The sequence below is a fragment of the Antedon bifida genome, chromosome 4 (assembly GCF_963402885.1).
Source record: "Antedon bifida chromosome 4, ecAntBifi1.1, whole genome shotgun sequence".
NCBI lineage: Eukaryota > Metazoa > Echinodermata > Crinoidea > Comatulida > Antedonidae > Antedon > Antedon bifida.
Genome location: NC_136229.1, coordinates 4,156,673 through 4,174,283, shown reverse-complemented (window position 1 = coordinate 4,174,283; position 17,611 = coordinate 4,156,673). Strand labels below are relative to the sequence as shown.

Below are 17,611 nucleotides of genomic sequence, written 5' to 3'. Positions count from 1 at the left end.
TGTCTCCTCCACTGCCTCACCCCGTCCCCTCCGCCAACAAGATACATCTTTTCATTTTAGTTACTCCTTTACTGTAAAGGTTCTTCAATATCATACCTAAGTTTAGGCATTGTATAATTATTTTGCATTTCTGAAAACCGAATATGAACAATTCTAAAATAATGTTGCTTATCCGAATTTACCCAAAAGTAGAGAACAACACACATTTTATTTTAAACTAAAATGGCAGCAAAAAAAGCACATAAAGAAATAAAAGAAAAAAAAAAGAGGCACTGCCCGGATTTGAACCGGGGATCTCCTGTTTACTAGACAGGCGCTTTAACCAACTAAGCCACAGCGCCGAGTTATTTGTCGGTGTGGATTTTTTGTTATATATTAATTTGATAAGAGCTGGAATATTCCATTTTCTAAATAGGATGTTTTACTATAATTATTAAATTTTAATTCAATGATTTACTTGTGTAATTGAAAATAAGTATATAATTAGCACGGTTATAATTAGTACATAATGGTTAAAATATAGAAAAAATAGGTTTGAAATGCAAATTTTGTGGACAAAACTATTGTTGGTGAACTAATATCCCCCTTAGTAAATAGGTCTAACCTATACTAGAAGCTAAAAGTCTTGTTGAATCTTGTGGTGCGTGGACGTACTAAAAGTTAGCTAGCTGACAACGCGGCAGTCACGATAAAATATATTTGGACAAAACAAAGATAAAAGAAGTGTTTTTATTTCATGATGTAGGTGATGTATGTTTATTATTTTATCTAAGAAAAGTTATTTTGATTACTGTGTGGGTTTACCGCCTCGTCGTCAATTACATTTAGTTAAGTACGTATACGGTCGATAGCCTAAGCCTTAGTTAGGCTATAAGGAAGGCTAACTACTACTAACTTAACTTCAATTAGGCCTAGTCTAGATAGCTAAAGGGGGTGCAGGTCAAGTCGGCCCCAAACCGTCTCGGCCAAAGTCAAGTCGGCCCCACGTCAAGTCGGCCCCAAGTCAACTCGGCCTCAAGTCAACTCGGCCTCAAGTCAACTCGGCCTCACGTCAACTCGGCCAAAAAATAATCGGTCAACTCGGCCACAATAAAGTATGGAACGCAAAAAGTGCTTAATATTCTTATGATTAAATTACTATCCACGCTTTAAAAAAAATGAAGAAATAAGAAAAATACTCATATAAAAAATGATCTCATTGCCGATATGAATAGAAGTACCCGCGTGTTACAAAAACACGTGCAAGTAGTAGGTCTACGTTCCACCATTTGACCATAGAAAAAATGATCGTACATATCGTTTTTGTCCATGATTTGCGTTTAAAAAAAAGGGGAATTCCCCGGTCAGCGAAAACATGTAGCAGTTGTAGATATCGAAATAGCTGCCAAAGGCGCAGGGAGGCGCAGCTACGAATTGGTTTCAGATATTGTCGCCTAATCAAATGCATACACTGAAGAAATCTACGCGTGATTCAACCATGGAGTCAACATTATTTTATACCTCAAATGATTCAACCAAACAATCTTATTACACCTAATGAATGTCCTCGCATATCGGACAGGTTTATTGAATTTTGACGCACGAACGAACATACGCGCCCACGTACGTGCATCATCATTATTGGGCCTACAATTTGTTCCTATTTATTATCCAAATGTTCATTGTAATCATTAATAATAGTATGAATGCTTATTAATCAATTGTTTGTTATGCCCAATTTGAAATTTTATTAAACGTAAATAAAGGAAAGTTAGTGAAATCATTCTTATTTTTTTTTTTGCTAAACGTATTGTCTAAATATTAATATTCATTAAAAGTCAGAATTATTCATAGGTAAAAAAATGTGAAGAAATATTATTTTATTAATCCCCTTCCTTTACACTTTTTGCGTTCCATACTTTAACGGGGCCGAGTTGACCGATTATTTTTTGGCCGAGTTGACTTGAGGCCGAGTTGACTTGAGGCCGAGTTGACTTGGGGCCGACTTGACTTGGGGCCGACTTGACTTTGGCCGAGACGGTTTAGGGCCGACTTGGATCGAAATCAGCTAAAGGTATCCGCCCCTTGCCCTCTCTAGGTGCTGATCATCCCTACCTTAATATTAGGTCGACTCGTACCCACTTTGGCAAAGGCGTACCGGATCCACTTCAAATAAATATATTGTTTTGTTAATTAAGGGTGTCTGATTTATATATTAGTCCTAGTATTTTAGTATAAATGTTTAACTTTTAATATAAACCAGAATCCAGATCCTAATCATGAAGTAAATAAAGAATAATTTACTATATGTCCTAATTACCTAGATCAAATTGGTTGCATAAATATTACTATACTGGGCTTGTGGGCTGATAGTACTTAGGTACGCGGTACTTACAATTTTATACTAAATTTTAAATTAGTCGAAATAGCATAGGTTATATTATTACGTACACAGTAGCCTTAAGCCTGTTGTGCCTAGTCGACATCATAAGCACTCCGAGCCACTGAGACAGCCACACAAAAACTGCTTTCATATCATTTCATTATTTATTCGGTCTATTTCAATATATACATAGCAAAAAAATATGAAATTGGGGAGACCAGGGTCAACATACTAGTGAACACCCAACCCCAAAGTCAGTTTACACATAAAAGACACAAAAAAAACAGTTGAAGCGAATCAAAATGAATGAGTTGATTTGCGTGTCAACTCTGCTGCTATTAGCAATAATTCCTAATTGATATGTAAAGCTAAAACAATATGGGCATTTTAGTTTGTGTATACTTATGTTAATAATTATTCATGTAAATTATTTGTATTATTGTATACAAATAATGAGCAATGCGGATGCAATTTCAAATTGCACAAGGATTTCATTAACACGTTCACTGCCACGGCGTATTTATACGTCAAAAATTGCGTGTCGCTACTTGCCAAGACGTAATACTACGTCAAAATCGTAGCACTTTTGTATTGTATGTAGAATCGCTGGCAGTGGTGATTGGAACAGGAATTATCGCATGGCAGTTTATGAATGATGTACGTAAACGATAATCTAAAAATAAATGTCATATGTTTGTTTGTGTTTATTCCCTCATGCATTGAATATGGTTGATACGATGGCACCCTCACACTCAATATAATCATCTCAAACATGTCATAAATTGCGCTAATAGTAAATAAAAATAATAATGCACGTGGACAATGACGTATGAGCGTGGACAATGACGTATATGAACAGTTTGACCGATTTTAGCGCGGAAAATCCCTGACGTATATTTACGTTCCTGGCAAAGTCAATAAAATTGTTGGACCATTGCCAGTGACGTATTTATACGTCTCAACGGTTTTTCCCGCCATCGTATTTTGAATGACATCATGATAGTCTGTGACCAGATGTTACACTTTCAAACTGTAATTTAATATGTAAACGGGACTTGGCACTGGGACAGAAATTACGGAAAATGCCTTGGCAGTCAATGTGTTAAAATTGTACATGTCATAATGCCATGTGGAAAAATCATGGACCATGAGATTACTAACCCTTTGGTAGTTTTAGTTTGAACAGTATTATTTATTATTGATTAATATAATTTGTCATTCTAGAAGGCAAATATTAGAAGTTCTTTATGTTTATTATAAGTCACCATATGTTACCAAAGAGAACAATTACCAATATGTGTTGTATTGATGGTGTTTCATTTCCAAATTGTTAATGTAGTCTCTGGCAATCTGTCAATTTGAAACAGATGGCAGGATTTTAATAAGTCCAACATTCTGCCCTTCAACATGTTTATTGCCCTTTGGATAGCTATTATATTTTGCAATACATTTCCTTAAAGATGTATTGTCCCCCTAAAAAAATATTTTTTTTTCAAATTTGTTTTTGAATACTGTATGCTATTTTAATGTCATGTAGGCCTACAATAAATAGTTATTTACTTTGATTTTGACCAAAAACTGGATAGAAAAAAATGATTTACCTAAAAACAATTTAATATAAAGCAACAAATACTTAAATTGTCTGTTAGACAATGGTTTTTGGTTAAAATTAACCTTTTTATTTGTCTTTTTGTAAGTGAAATAATTATTTGTGGTTTTTTTTTGCAGAAGTGAATAACTTTATTAAAACTGCAAAATGGCCTGTTTAATTATATAGTCTGATTGTATTAATCTTCATTTTTCATGTTTTTGAGGGAAAATACATCTTTAACAGTGTTTATATAATAAATTTTCTTTTTTGCAGGTTAATAAGACGTTTGCCAATTTGCCACCATGTTTCGTGTTAGCGTCAACCGTCTTGTTTCATTTTTAATGATATTTGTCTGCTTTTTTATGATCATTTTGTCTGTAAAATTATTCGGAAGTACCAACTCACCAAGATTTTTGTAAGAAATGTCTTTATTATCGTTTTATTTGTAAATTTCTTCCATGAAATAGTGGAAATGTATGATACAAAAACATGTTTACGGGTAGTAAAATCTCTCGGAACCATTTCTGTATAGGGAGTTGTGGCTTGGTGTTAAGATGCTCGGCTACCAATCCAAGCGTCCTGGGTTCAAGTCCCGTCACATGTCAGCATTTTTCTAATTGACAAATTACAACTCCACTTCCAAAGACTTGTAATAAGACTTTGTTTGTCGAGCATCTTGTGTATATGTTTGTCTTTGAATGGGATTGCCACCTTTAAGAATAGTGAATGAATTCGCTTATGGTTATTTTTCAGTTCATTTTCTAACCTTTTTTCTTGGTTTGAAGCACCACTAAAACATTACAAGTATTCAAATGCAGTTTCTACATCCATCAAATTCCCTACGTAAACTCTAGACGAAGACTTTGAAATATTTTTTTATTTTAATAAATGTACAAAAATTATAATATAAATTATCATCTAATGTTGGTATGAAAATGAATTAAAAGAATGAAATTTGAAGGTTCTATTTTTAACAAGGAACTGTAGTCTTTGTAAGATTATCTTCTTTTGTAAGTAACAATAACAGTCAAGATATAATGTATAATACAGAAGATGAATAGGATGATACAATTAATAGCTTTGTCTACACTATCAAGCTTTATGCTATCAATATTATGTGCCCAAAAATGGATATGATGATGTCATATCACTACCATATTTGACCATATCACTACCATATTTGGGCACATCACACTTGTTTTTGTCAAGCTACTGTAGTTAGATAGTGTAGACAGAGAGAGATCAACATTAAACTTTTTTCTCATATTTTTTCTCAGATATATAGAAAGAAAAGCTGAAATTGACAATGTGAATAGGCAAAACAATATACTAACAGAATCATCTAATAAACAAAGCAACTTGCAATTGGATGAAAAAGACAAAATAAAAAAAATCCAATCAATATTAGGCTTACCGAGCAACTTTATTCACCATGCCAACCAACTGCCTGGAAAACAACTCGAAGGAATTCAAGAGATAATAAACGATTATTTAGGAACTAATGACATTCCTGCAGAAAAGACATTAAATAATATTATGAAACTTTTATTCATAAATAACTCGCGTGTAGTTGAGCCATCCAGCAATTTGACAACGCAAAAGATTCAAGAACATTCTGCTGAGATACGGGTGCTTAGTATTAACAAACTACTGGAACGTCCGCCACCTAACCCACCGAAGATTCAACGTGTGAAACCAAACGATTTACCATACATAAGAGATGATAGTTACAAACCTTCTGTGAGTTCATTAGTTCATTCAATTCATGTACTGTATCTTTGTTTTTTTGAATAGGAAATTCTGAACATACAGTACGGTAATGGGCTGTTAGGAGCCTCAGCATTATGTGGTAGGGTGGCCAGTTCCTTTCCATGCCGCCTTATCCTCCCTAGTAGTAGTATTTTCAACCAGGTACTCATTTACAGCTGAGTAGACTGGAAGTTGTCAGGAATTGAACCCAGGTCTCTCTGTATAATAGTCAAGTGTCTTAACCACTCGACTAATCAACTCCTTATGTTTGAGAACGTTTGAAAAAAAAATGTTTATTTGAGTTGGATGACTCAGAGCTCACAACCAGCAAAACTATTATCATGAGAGAGAGTGTCAGAGATTTAATTAATGTTTAACCAGCCTGATGCCCCTGGTCTAGGAACCCCCTAAATGGCCCTCCAACATTGGATGCTTTGGACGTTTTTAACCCTTTTCGACATGCTTTTAAAAGTTTAATGAATGTTTTATCTTCTGGGCACTGCTCATAAGCTTTGGGTTTAGCCAGTGAGAGCTCATAGCCATACTCCACTGTATTAATGATTAACCCATACAAAGCTGTATCTGATTACAGTATCTTACATTTCCATTTGGCATGTATGCGCATGTAAGCTATCTAATACTAAGCCTCACTACAACACATTAAAATATGTTAAATTTACTCACTACATTCTCTCTTACTAATGTTGTTCTAGTCATTTCATTCTGATTAAATGTCCACATGTTCATTTGTAGCCTCTTTTCCAAACATAATAATTTTCTCCAGACTGTCTGTCTCCATCTTGTTGGCTATACAGTATGTCCAAAGTATTGCAATTTTTTGATGCGAGTACAGTAGTGTGCATTTCTTGCCAATTTCATGCCTAGCACTTATGTTAGTTCTTCTGCCTCTTCATTCAGCAATGTCCGAATTCATACACCCAGAAAGCAGCGCATTCGTCATGGTTGAGAGAACGCTACATTCCAAATGTCAAAATGTTTCTCTCCAAAGAAGATGTAAATGTGTTCAGCACCTACCACAAGCTGTCACATTATGGTTTGCCGTTTGGATTTGCAAGAGAAAACAGAACATGTAAGTATAGGGCTTGGTTTAATTCTACCCCTAGCCCACCGTGTAAGTGGCAATTTCCCCTTTAACTAGCTGGGAGTTGAGGCATTGAGGTCTACAGTAGTTTGTAGGACCTATGCATTGGTGTGTCGTCGATCGTCACATATAAACCACCAAAACAGAGCAAGAAGTTGAGAAGCATATCTCAACTCATCCCATCATATACGCACAAGGAATTAACATCAGCCTAACTTGTTCCTCGGCAGTCGGAAATCGAAAGCTCATTAGGAATAAACGTTCCCAAAGACCCTACCTAGATAAACTTCTAGATACATATCAAATGTTTCTCTCCATCCTTTAAACTTTGCATCCTATTATGACCCATTGTCCAATGTATATAAGCCTACTGGTAAATATTATTAGTATTTATTGATTTTGAAGAAAAACAATATATATATTATATTTGGTTTGTAGTAATTGCTGAAGTGTTAAACCACCCAAACTACAAATCCACATCAGCATATGGGACCTTGTCAAATAAGCAATGTACTCGCTGTGCTGTGATTGGCTGCGGAGGTGTGTTAAAAGGGTCTGGAAAGGGCCCTGAAATTGATGCACATGACCACGTTTTCAGGTAACATTGATTTTTCAGATTATGTTTTAATGGTATACCGTTTTTATCAAATAAACGTCACGCTTTGAATATACCCCTTCCTCGAAAAACATTATAAATATTATTTCACTTAGAAAAAGACGATTAATTTTAACCAAAAACCATTGTCTGACAGACAATTTAAGTGCCTAGCGTACCACGTTTCAAACTTTCATTTATAATATAGAGTAAATAGAGCACTCACGAAGGGACATCTTGCAAATGATGTTGGAAAAAGAACAAGTTTTTACACGTTCTTTCCCGAGTCTGATTACTCACGAGAGATAGAAGATACTGAGGTATTGTATTTAATTGTTTTTCGTCATTCATCTAATAACTGAAAGTGAATTATTTAAGGGTCAAAATCGGTTAATATCTGATAAATTTCTACTTAGCCAAATTTCTCCGTTGATTTTTAACAGTATTCAAGATTAAATTTATTTTTTCTAATGTTACTTGATGGAAAATAGTAATAACATAATTACATTTTTCATTAAAAATATATATTTTGTTTCTCATCATCTAATAACTGAAAGTGAATTATTTAAGGGTCAAAGCTGGTTAATAGATGATAAATTTCTACTTAGCCAAATTTCTTTTCATATTTAAACAATATTTAAGATTAAATTTATTGTGTCCAATGTTAAAAATGGAAAATAGTAATAACATTTCATTAAAAATATATATAAATCCAAAGGCAAATTACTGAAAAAAATGACAATGCTGTGGGTATCAGTGGCTGGATCTCAATGGAGATACAAAAAAAAAAAAGCGAAAAGCTAAATCAAAACGATAAAGTAAACAGCCAGAAAAGTTAGCAGAGCTTTCGGGCAACACTAGCCCTTCATCAGTGCAAGAGTATATATACAGCGACAGGCCCATCGGGCCTTTTGTAGTCTCTCGACTATATATATTATATGCTAACCATTGAATTGAATTGAATATATATATATATGAATGCATTTATTTAAAACATTTTTTTTAAAGAAATTTTAAAAAGTAAGTAGGGATATTATAAAAAAATTCCTATATTGTTTTAATTTTTTTTAAATGATTTAAGGAAAATAAAATATTTGCATGAGACTAAAATGAACAAAAAATGTACTGAGAAATTATAATCATCAATTAAGCATGTTTTTTTAAGCCCACTGGGATTATATATGAGCATGTGATTATACAGTAATACTGTTTGTGTTGCATATAAGTGTTGAAATGAATGTTTTACCGTATCTCCTCTGGTATAACCCCCCCCCCCCCCCCCCCCCCTAGAACACAAAATTTGGCTGACTTTGGGAGGTGGGGCTATACCCAGAGAAAGCCTGATTCAGGAAAAGTTATTGGTAGGCATTTCTTGTAAAAACTCATCTGAACTGAATTTAGATGAGGACTACATCCAGATTGAAAGTCAATACTGGGACTATACCCGGGGATATGCCTGTTTGTGAAATCAGACATAAAGCATGGGGTGGGATTAGACCTAAAGTGGAATTATACCTGAGGATATATGGTATTTAATTTATGTTTTATTTATGCTAACCAAAAAAAAATTGTGTTTTCATAACCTATGTATCCAAATCCACTTCGGGCAAGCCAATCTTTCTTCCTGTGTTGGGCTAGTAATAAGAATCAGTTAGGGCGGCTAGACTCACTCAGCATTGCTCTAATTTGTCATGGTCTATATTCATTAACACAATAGGTTATTGAAAATAATAATTAAAATTATTTATTGATATAAATTCAAAGGTAAATCACTGAGGAAAAATTACAATGATGTGACTGCATTTCAATGGAGATACAAATAAAATAAGCAAAAAGCTAAAATCAAAATTATAAGGAAAGACAGTTTCAAATTAATTATTTATTAATATAAATTCAAAGGCAAATTACAGTACCGGGTGTAAGTAAGTAATATTTATTGCTTTCCAAATACAGTACAAATATATAAGACAGTATAATGTAAATGAAATAAAAAGAGAAACATTAAATATAAAAATACAAGACTAGACAAAAAAATAAGCATGGAAAGCAGGGGATGGCCCCTTAAGTCCAGAGGCTTGTTTTCAAAGGGGTCCCCAACATAATAAAACAATATTACAATAATTATACAAAAATATAGATCTATTATTATTTTATACAGTATTACAAATTAATTTAATTACATGTTTGATTTATGCCGAATTCTGATAATCATTATTATTATAAAAATATCTACTATTATTTACAAGAAAAGTCAATCATAATTTAGGTCTATATAATTTGCATATTTGTTAATAAAAATTTCTTAAGAGTCCTTTTAAAACTATTGTGTGTAAAAATATTTTTTATTTCTATTGGTAATTTGTTCCACAGTTAATTGCATTAAAAAAAAAGGTCTTACTAACAGTATAGTTATTCATTGGAACAATAAAATTACAATCTTTACCTCTAGTACCATGGTTATGGTTTATCCTATTAAAATTATTTAACATAAAGTCTGGACAACTTTTTGTATATATTGTCTGTACGTGTTGTAGTGTCATTTGTTCGGCCCTGGTTTTAACATCTAATAAACCAAGAAAAGTATAATCGTCTTTGGTGATATGGTATCTATTATGTTTCCCTAAGATGAATCTAATTACTTTATTTTGTGAATCTAATTACTTTATTTTGTGTTCTTTGAAGTTTAGTACGGGTGGGAGGGGGCAATACAAATAAAATAAGCTAAATTATAATGAAAGAATTCTATTATATAATCATTGTATATTTTGAAACTGAAAACTATTTTGAATAATGTACAATTTTTCTCCTAAAGACTGTAGATTTTTTTTACGCAATGTTTAAGAGTTATGATACAGCGTTTAGCAGAAACATTCTGAATGAAATTCCACCGCCCCTCTATAAATCATCACACCGAGACCCTTGGTCAGTATTTAAAATCCGCAAAATTACTTTAATTGCATGTTTTTTTCTTCTTCAATGTTTATTTTGTCATCCGGCATGAAACATGACTGTTATGGCTCCGTGGCCATTCTTTTTTAGTACTCTTGTGTGAGCTTCTTTTCAAGATAAGCTTTTTTGTCGAAATAGGCTTTTTTTTCGAAATGTCTTCTTTGCAAGATGGGCTTTTGTGAATTTCTACTAAAATAATAGGAATTTTAAAACATTACATGCCAAATTTATATGACATATTTGTGATCAAAATACCATTTTAAACTGTAAAATGAATTTACGATATAAACTTAATCATACATTATATCTGCATCACAAGTTTTCTAGCACTTTTTAAGATTCCTTTTGCAGAAGAGGGTGGGTGGGGGGTGGTTTGGTGTGGAAGGAAGAAAAATTTATTTAAGACATCTTGTTTTTCTATATCTGATATTATATATTTCTTTTAATTAACAATTTCTGTCACCATGTTCAAGAACTATTACATACAATTTGGTAGTAGCATTTTACATGAAATTCTCCCAAAAAATCTTCAAAACCTAAACCAGTATCACACTCTGTACAGAATTACATACAAGTGCACAATAATAGATGCTCTCAAAAGCATCTTCTGAAAGTCCACAAAAGTATTTCCGAAAACCATAAAACTCCATGGAAAATGTAGCAAATTGCAAAGTTTTCTCCGCTGTCAAAAATAAGTGGGGTTCAATGTTGTTTATAAAGTTTTATCATTTAAAATAAACAATTGCAAATTTTAAACCCAAATCTACCCTTTAAAAGGTCCCACATTTTAGCATTAAAACAGGTATATTATTTCCAAAATTAAAGGTACTGTTTCCATCATAATAATTCTTTTTATTTTGGTTCACTGTGATGATCTAGAATTTGTGGTACACATTTTCTATGTTTAAGAAGTTTGACGTTGAGTATGCTAAAGCAATGTTAGGTTTACAGAAACCACCTAGAATGAAGACACGAACGTCATACTGGTTTGTATACTTACCAATAAATTGGCGCATATTTCACGCTTCACTGCTTCGGGAATTTATCATATTCATAAGGGTGATACGGTAAACGGTTGAATAACCTATTTTTATAACGGAGAAAGCGGTTTTGTGCCCCGTCTTTTAAATCAGGTATTTAAATGTTGGTGAGGGTTTCCTAAAATTTAAACATAGCTAAAGCTCTGTCTACATTATCAAACTCCATGTGATGTGCCCATATATGGACATGATGATGTCATATCACAACCATATTTGGGCATATCACTACCAAATTTGTGCACATCACACTTTTTTTTGTCAAACTAGTCTAATAGTGTAGACAGATACATCTCTTTCATGAATTTAATGTTTATCAATCAAAATAAAACACTTTAATTCTCCATATAACCACTCCAACCATGAGACTGGGTCGAGGACGTACTACATACCACCCGGTTAGATCAAGACACAACTTTGCGCTGATTACTAGCTGCATTATGGGAGTACAGTATATGTTTCCATCGTGTTTGGTCCAAAAAAAAGACTGGGGGAAAAATGTGAAGCGCTTAGAAGCATTGTGCAATAAGCGCTATTAGAAAACGAATATTATTATTATTAATATTTATTATTTATTTATTATTTTTCCTAGTTCATGTTGTAATGCTACTAAGGTATTGTAATGTATGTTTACAGGCACTTATACAACAGCTGTGCTATCTATTGATTTACACTAACTGTCTGTAGACTATGTGAAGTCAATTATGCATTGTTGAGTGATATTTAATATGGAGAATTAAAGAACATGGTTATCACCACATATTTATGCTAGTGATCCGGAGGTTGTGGTTTCAAGTCCACCAGAGAATTACTTTTTAACAATTTCTCATAATATGTACTTATTATTAAGTACAATTTATGTCCGAGTAGGGCAAAACATTTTACAAATCTTCAATAACTCTATTTAGCATTACAGTAGTTATTCAAATCACGTTTTTATTATTAATTAATACACTTTCTATTATTATTACTGAATAATTAGATAATTTTACAATAAAATTTAATGACAAAAGACAAGAAGATCGAGGTTTCGGAACCATCAATCAATTAGTATTTCCTGTCACCCATTGGTGTTTGTTGTTTTTTATAATATGATCACTTGATCTTGAAAATGGTTCCATGATGGTTCCGAAACGTATCTATTAATTTGTAATTAGATAATTGTAAACTATTTCCAAAAAAGGAAAGAATATTTTTAATTCTTTTTTTTTCATGGTTTTTGCATGAGTACACATTACAGCACCGCATTTGCATCATTTTCTACACCGACACCATTTTATCCATATTATGATTCTTGCTGTGTTTACTGTATATATATATTTAACTATTTTTTCAATATTTGAATTACTGTAGAATAGTAAAGGGATCATGTCTAAATTAATCTACTGCAGTTACTGCAGTAACTATATTTTACTAAAGCTTGGTTCCCACTAGCGACGCAACGTAACGCAATCTATGCAACGTAAGAAAATGCCGTTCCAATCATTGTGTTTGCCCCCGCCTGCGTGAAATCAAACCTGCGATGTTTGCAGCACTATTGCATCTTCGGTTCCCATTTGTGATTATGCAATACAGCACTTTGCGTCAATACGTCGCTGCGTTGCGTTCTATTTAGCAAGCGGTTGTTGGGTTATCTTACATACGGTTGGTTTCACTGACTGACTCATAAACTTCTACATTGGAACAAAAATCATACGTTAATTCAGTAAAAGAATACAAGTACGTCTGCAGTAACTGAAGTAGATTAATTTTGACCTGATAATTTTCTTTGCTAAGAGACAGATTGAAATGTTTCAATGGTTTATTGTTGTGTCCAGTTTTTGCCATCTGTTTCATTACAATTCTCAATCCACTCTTATTGTCTTTTATGACCATTCATAAATTAACTTATCTGTTGCTTAGATACACTAAAAGGTCTGTCTACACTATCAAACTTCATGTCAAAAAATGTGATGTGCTATATATGGACATGATGATGTCATATCACTACTTGGGCACATCACATTTTTTTTGTCAAACTATAGCTTGATATAGTGTAGACAGAGCTTAACATTCATTCTGATTATTATCATAAAATGGGTACCATAGCAAATGAAAGTCACCCTCCAATTAAAAACCCCTTAAATTAAAGGCTTCCCTCCAGTTAAAGGCTGCTGCCTATCTTGTATAATTAGCTGATCCCTCCAATTAGAGACTCTCTCTAATTATAGACCAAAGATCACTGTTTGGGTGGACCAATTGAACATTTATTTTCAGGATTTTTTTAACAGTGGGATTGCTAATAATTAATGTCAAAAATAGATATCAAAAACTGCTAAAAGAAGAATTTTTTATTGTTTTAATAATCTAGACTGTCCCTGTGTTTGGAAATATAACAATTCTTTTTATTAGGAAGGCCTTAATCAGTCTTTTATAATTCATTTATACTATATGTTATGATAGAGTACATTTCGTCCTGTGGGTCAAAAGCATAATATATATACATTTGTTTTTCACATTGCAATATTTTTGGTAAAAAGAATAATGTCTTTCTATAATGTTATTTATGCTCTTCTACTAGGCAACCACCTATGCCAAAGGTCAAAGTTGAACAGCTTCGTATTCTACATCCAGACTTTTTGCGGTACGCATTCACACATTACCTGGATGCAAAATCTGCTAGGCCTACAACAGGTAAGATGCGTTTTATGGGATATTATAGAGACTCGCTGTATGCTTTGATTTTTTATATATTATTATCCTATAATACATAATTGGAACGTTATAGTCAATTACTCCTAAAAATGAATTTCTTTTGTTATTTTAGGTGCTCTAGTTGTCTTCCTTGCGATGCATTTATGTGATGAAGTCAATATCTATGGTTTTGGCTACGATAAACGATTCACATTGCATTACTACGACACAGGTTTCGTTGAACACACAGATGCTATGATGAGTGCCCACGATGTCGACAATGAACGCGTTCTTTGGAGGAAACTACATGAGGAAGGCTTAATTACTCTTTTCAATAGAACATCTGTATAAACACATACATATATGAACACATAGACTAGACATGTCTATGTGAACACATGATTAACCTTTACATTTATTTAAACACAGACATGTCTCTATAAACACATGTACATGTCTATATAGACACATGTACACGTCTATATGGACACATGTACACGTCTATATAGACACATGTACACGTCTATATAGACACATGTACACGTTTATATAGACACATGTACACGTTTATATAGACACATGTACACGTTTATATAGACACATGTACACGTCTATATAGACACATGTACACGTCTATATAGACACATAAACACGTCTGTATAGACAGATGTACTGGTCTATATAGACACATAAACACGTCTGTATAGACAAATGTACTGGTCTATATAAACTCATGTACACGTCTATATAAACTCATGTACACGTCTATAAAAACACATGTACACGTCTATATAAACACATGTACACTTCTATGGACACATTTCAATCTTGTATTAAATCTGTTTTTGACTTTCATCAAGGTTCTTTATGGTCCAGTGGTTAAGATGCTCGTCCTGTAAATGAATCACAGGTTCAAATCTTAAAAAAGGCCATGCAGATTTCTGATCAATTAATTTAATTTTGATATTACTAATTTATATTACCATTTTATTGATTTATAACAAATATTCAGTGTATAAGTAGCACATATTTTTTTGTATCTGATTAAGGTAGAAATCATGAATATGAGCCTAAATATTTTCTATGTTAAAGAATTATAAGAGAACCAAACTATTGTTTAGATATAATTAAACCTACCCCTCTAAATAATCTCTTATTATAACAGAAATTGAACAACCCACCCTTCAAATCCACAACCTTAAAGATGTATTGTCCCTCTGAAAAATAATTTTTGAATTTTTGTTGTTGTTGAATATGCCATTTTATTGTCACATAATTGTTATCCACTTTGACAAAAATTTGGATCTAAACAAAATGTATTTACCAGAAAAAACTGTTAATTAAAGCAAAAAAAGGTCAAATTGGCCGCCAGACAATGGATTTTTGGTTGAATTTAACCATTTATTATGTTATTTTATAAGTGAAATAATTTTTTTTTTTTTCGTTTTTTCTTCAATGGAAGTGATTACCTTTATTAAAACTACAAAATAACCTGTTCAAAATCTGATTTAATTAATCTTCATTTTTCATGTTTTTTTTGGGGGGGGGGGGGGGGAAAATACATCTTTAAATATTATACCACTGGGAAACAATTGCCTTGCAGAAAATGTCCTAAATAATGCTCTAATTTATCTCATCAATTATTCATGATTTCTGCTTCAATAGATAATGCAAGCAGCAAAGAGTTTTATTTATCTTTTTTATAGAATTATTGTTACTTGTTTGCCAGGTATTTAGTTATGACTAAATATTTTAGAATTTGGGTAACATGAAAAAATTAATCAATCAGTTAAATAGTGCAATAAGTGTATGTACAATATATTGTGAAGATTGCTAGGGAAATTTTTAATCATATCATGTGCAATTAAATGTACGGAGTTAACATGTTATTCCACAGCCATTGTTAAATTTCAGATTTACTAAACCTTTTTTTTAAATTATTGAAACAGGTCAGATTTATCAAACATACTTAAGAATAAAAATCTTTGTGTTAAGTCAATGTTTTTACTTAAGTCAGTTTTTAAAATAACCTTTTTTACTTATTTTTCTTCGATCTTAGATGACGAAGTCTATATTCAATATGATCAAAAGACTTTTTAGTCAAAGTCATTTTTGTTAACTTAAGCACTTAATTATTTTGACTTAAGCAAAACTTGATTAACAGTACCTTAATTATAACAAGTTTTTCGATTTTACATTCCAAAATTGTAATAGAATTATATTAATAAATAATTAATTTCTTTATTTAAAATAAATTTTATAACGAATAGTTTAAAGGTGTGTCAGTATAATTGTAATACATTCTCAAATTGGGTAACGCAGTGGCGTAACGGCTATGGATGAGCGCTCACTGGCTAAACCCAGGTGCCCGGAGCTTATAGTGCTGTGCCCAGAGGAAAAAGACATTATAATATGTCGAAAAGGACTAAAAACGCCCGAGGCCTCCATCGTTGGAGGGCCACTTAGGGTTCCTAAACCAGGGGCCTCATGCCTCTACGTTACGCCACTGGGGAACGTTGATCGTCAAAATCGCGCGGCGTGTTTTTTGCCGACGTCGTAGGTACGTATGCGATGCAGAAATTATGAAATCTTCATAGTATCCGTTGTTTGTTATCGTTTAACCTTTCGCGGCGGAACGGCCATTGGGGGTCGGGGACGGAGATAAACGGTGTACAAAACTGTCCTCTCCCTTTAATTAATTATCAATTGATAGCATAAATTGATGGATTCATATATAAGGGCAGGGGGTTTATAATTGACATCCGGGGACTTATTGTTTGGGGATACGATGGTACGGAGATAAACGCTGTACAAGGAAAACGTTCTTCGATGTACATTTACGATAAAAGAATTGAAAATACATAAAAAGGAATAAACAAAATTTGTAATTGACCTAAGCACGGATAGATCCACCCTTGCCGATTGATAGTATTGGCTCATAATGCCGGGATGAAGGCCGGTTATTGGCATCATCCTGGCTGGGCGGCATTATCCTTTTTCAGTTGTATTATAATTAGGCCTAATCACAGTTTGTGAAGAAGCGACATCTCGCGGATAATCCAACTTGCTTGTGGTAGTACGGTTTATAGAAAAATTACTGTAGTGAAACCCGTTATCAATCGATAATGTTAATATTCTGTTTTACGGTGCAAACTATCAAACACAATAACGATTAATCGATAACATTTTGTTTTACGGTGTAAATTATCAACACATGATCAACACAATAATTTCACACTCGTCGCGTTAATAAATAAGTGTTTGCTTATAAAATGATGACATTGATGATGATAGGATGACAACAGCTGATCATCCAACTGTCGTTCGAAACTATTAAAAAATGTATCGACAAAATTGATAATTCAATTTTTATGAATACAAAATATCACGTTGTGTGGTATAAAAAAGTTGGAATTGGTAATTATATTATAATACTTATGGTTTTTCATAGATATTATAATTTTTAGTTTACGTAATATACAGGAGGTACAGTAATACGGTAAGAACAAAGATTGTAGCGCCGTGGTAAAACCTCGTACAGTATTTTAGATTA

At 32.8% G+C, this 17,611-nt stretch overlaps 1 protein-coding gene and 1 non-coding gene across 4 annotated transcripts; one reads left to right on the top strand and one right to left on the bottom strand.

Annotated features, from left to right (window-relative positions):
- Positions 1 to 267: 267 nt before the first annotated feature.
- Trnat-agu (transfer RNA threonine (anticodon AGU)) lies at positions 268 to 341 on the bottom strand. The gene has a single exon. It is a non-coding gene; the product is annotated as a tRNA-Thr (tRNA).
- Positions 342 to 653: 312 nt separating this feature from the next.
- Positions 654 to 16,241, top strand: LOC144839946 (alpha-N-acetylgalactosaminide alpha-2,6-sialyltransferase 1-like). 3 transcript variants are annotated; one of them, XM_078695537.1, is made up of 10 exons: positions 654 to 741; positions 4,227 to 4,368; positions 5,231 to 5,693; positions 6,621 to 6,792; positions 7,243 to 7,402; positions 7,608 to 7,719; positions 11,228 to 11,334; positions 13,946 to 14,058; positions 14,192 to 14,401; positions 14,466 to 16,241. In XM_078695537.1, exons 2-10 carry the CDS (start codon positions 4,256 to 4,258, stop codon positions 14,609 to 14,611), a joined length of 1,596 nt encoding a protein of 531 aa, XP_078551663.1. In that variant the 5' UTR covers positions 654 to 741; positions 4,227 to 4,255; the 3' UTR covers positions 14,612 to 16,241. The 3 variants fall into 3 exon arrangements, with proteins under 3 accessions (XP_078551663.1, XP_078551662.1, XP_078551664.1); XM_078695536.1 differs by lacking the exon at positions 11,228 to 11,334 and adding an exon at positions 10,212 to 10,321; XM_078695538.1 differs by lacking the exons at positions 11,228 to 11,334; positions 14,466 to 16,241 and adding an exon at positions 10,212 to 10,321 and having other exon boundaries at positions 14,192 to 14,448.
- Positions 16,242 to 17,611: the final 1,370 nt, after the last annotated feature.

What these genes read in the sequence shown, in the direction of transcription:
- LOC144839946 (XM_078695536.1), top strand. Translation starts at nt 4,256, where the DNA reads ATGTTTCGTGTTAGCGTCAACCGTCTTGTTTCATTTTTAATGATATTT. An exon ending in GCACATGACCACGTTTTCAG is followed by an intron (nt 7,403 to 7,607) that starts GTAACATTGATT and finishes TTTATAATATAG; the next exon opens with AGTAAATAGAGCACTCACGA. An exon ending in GAGAGATAGAAGATACTGAG is followed by an intron (nt 7,720 to 10,211) that starts GTATTGTATTTA and finishes TTTCTCCTAAAG; the next exon opens with ACTGTAGATTTTTTTTACGC.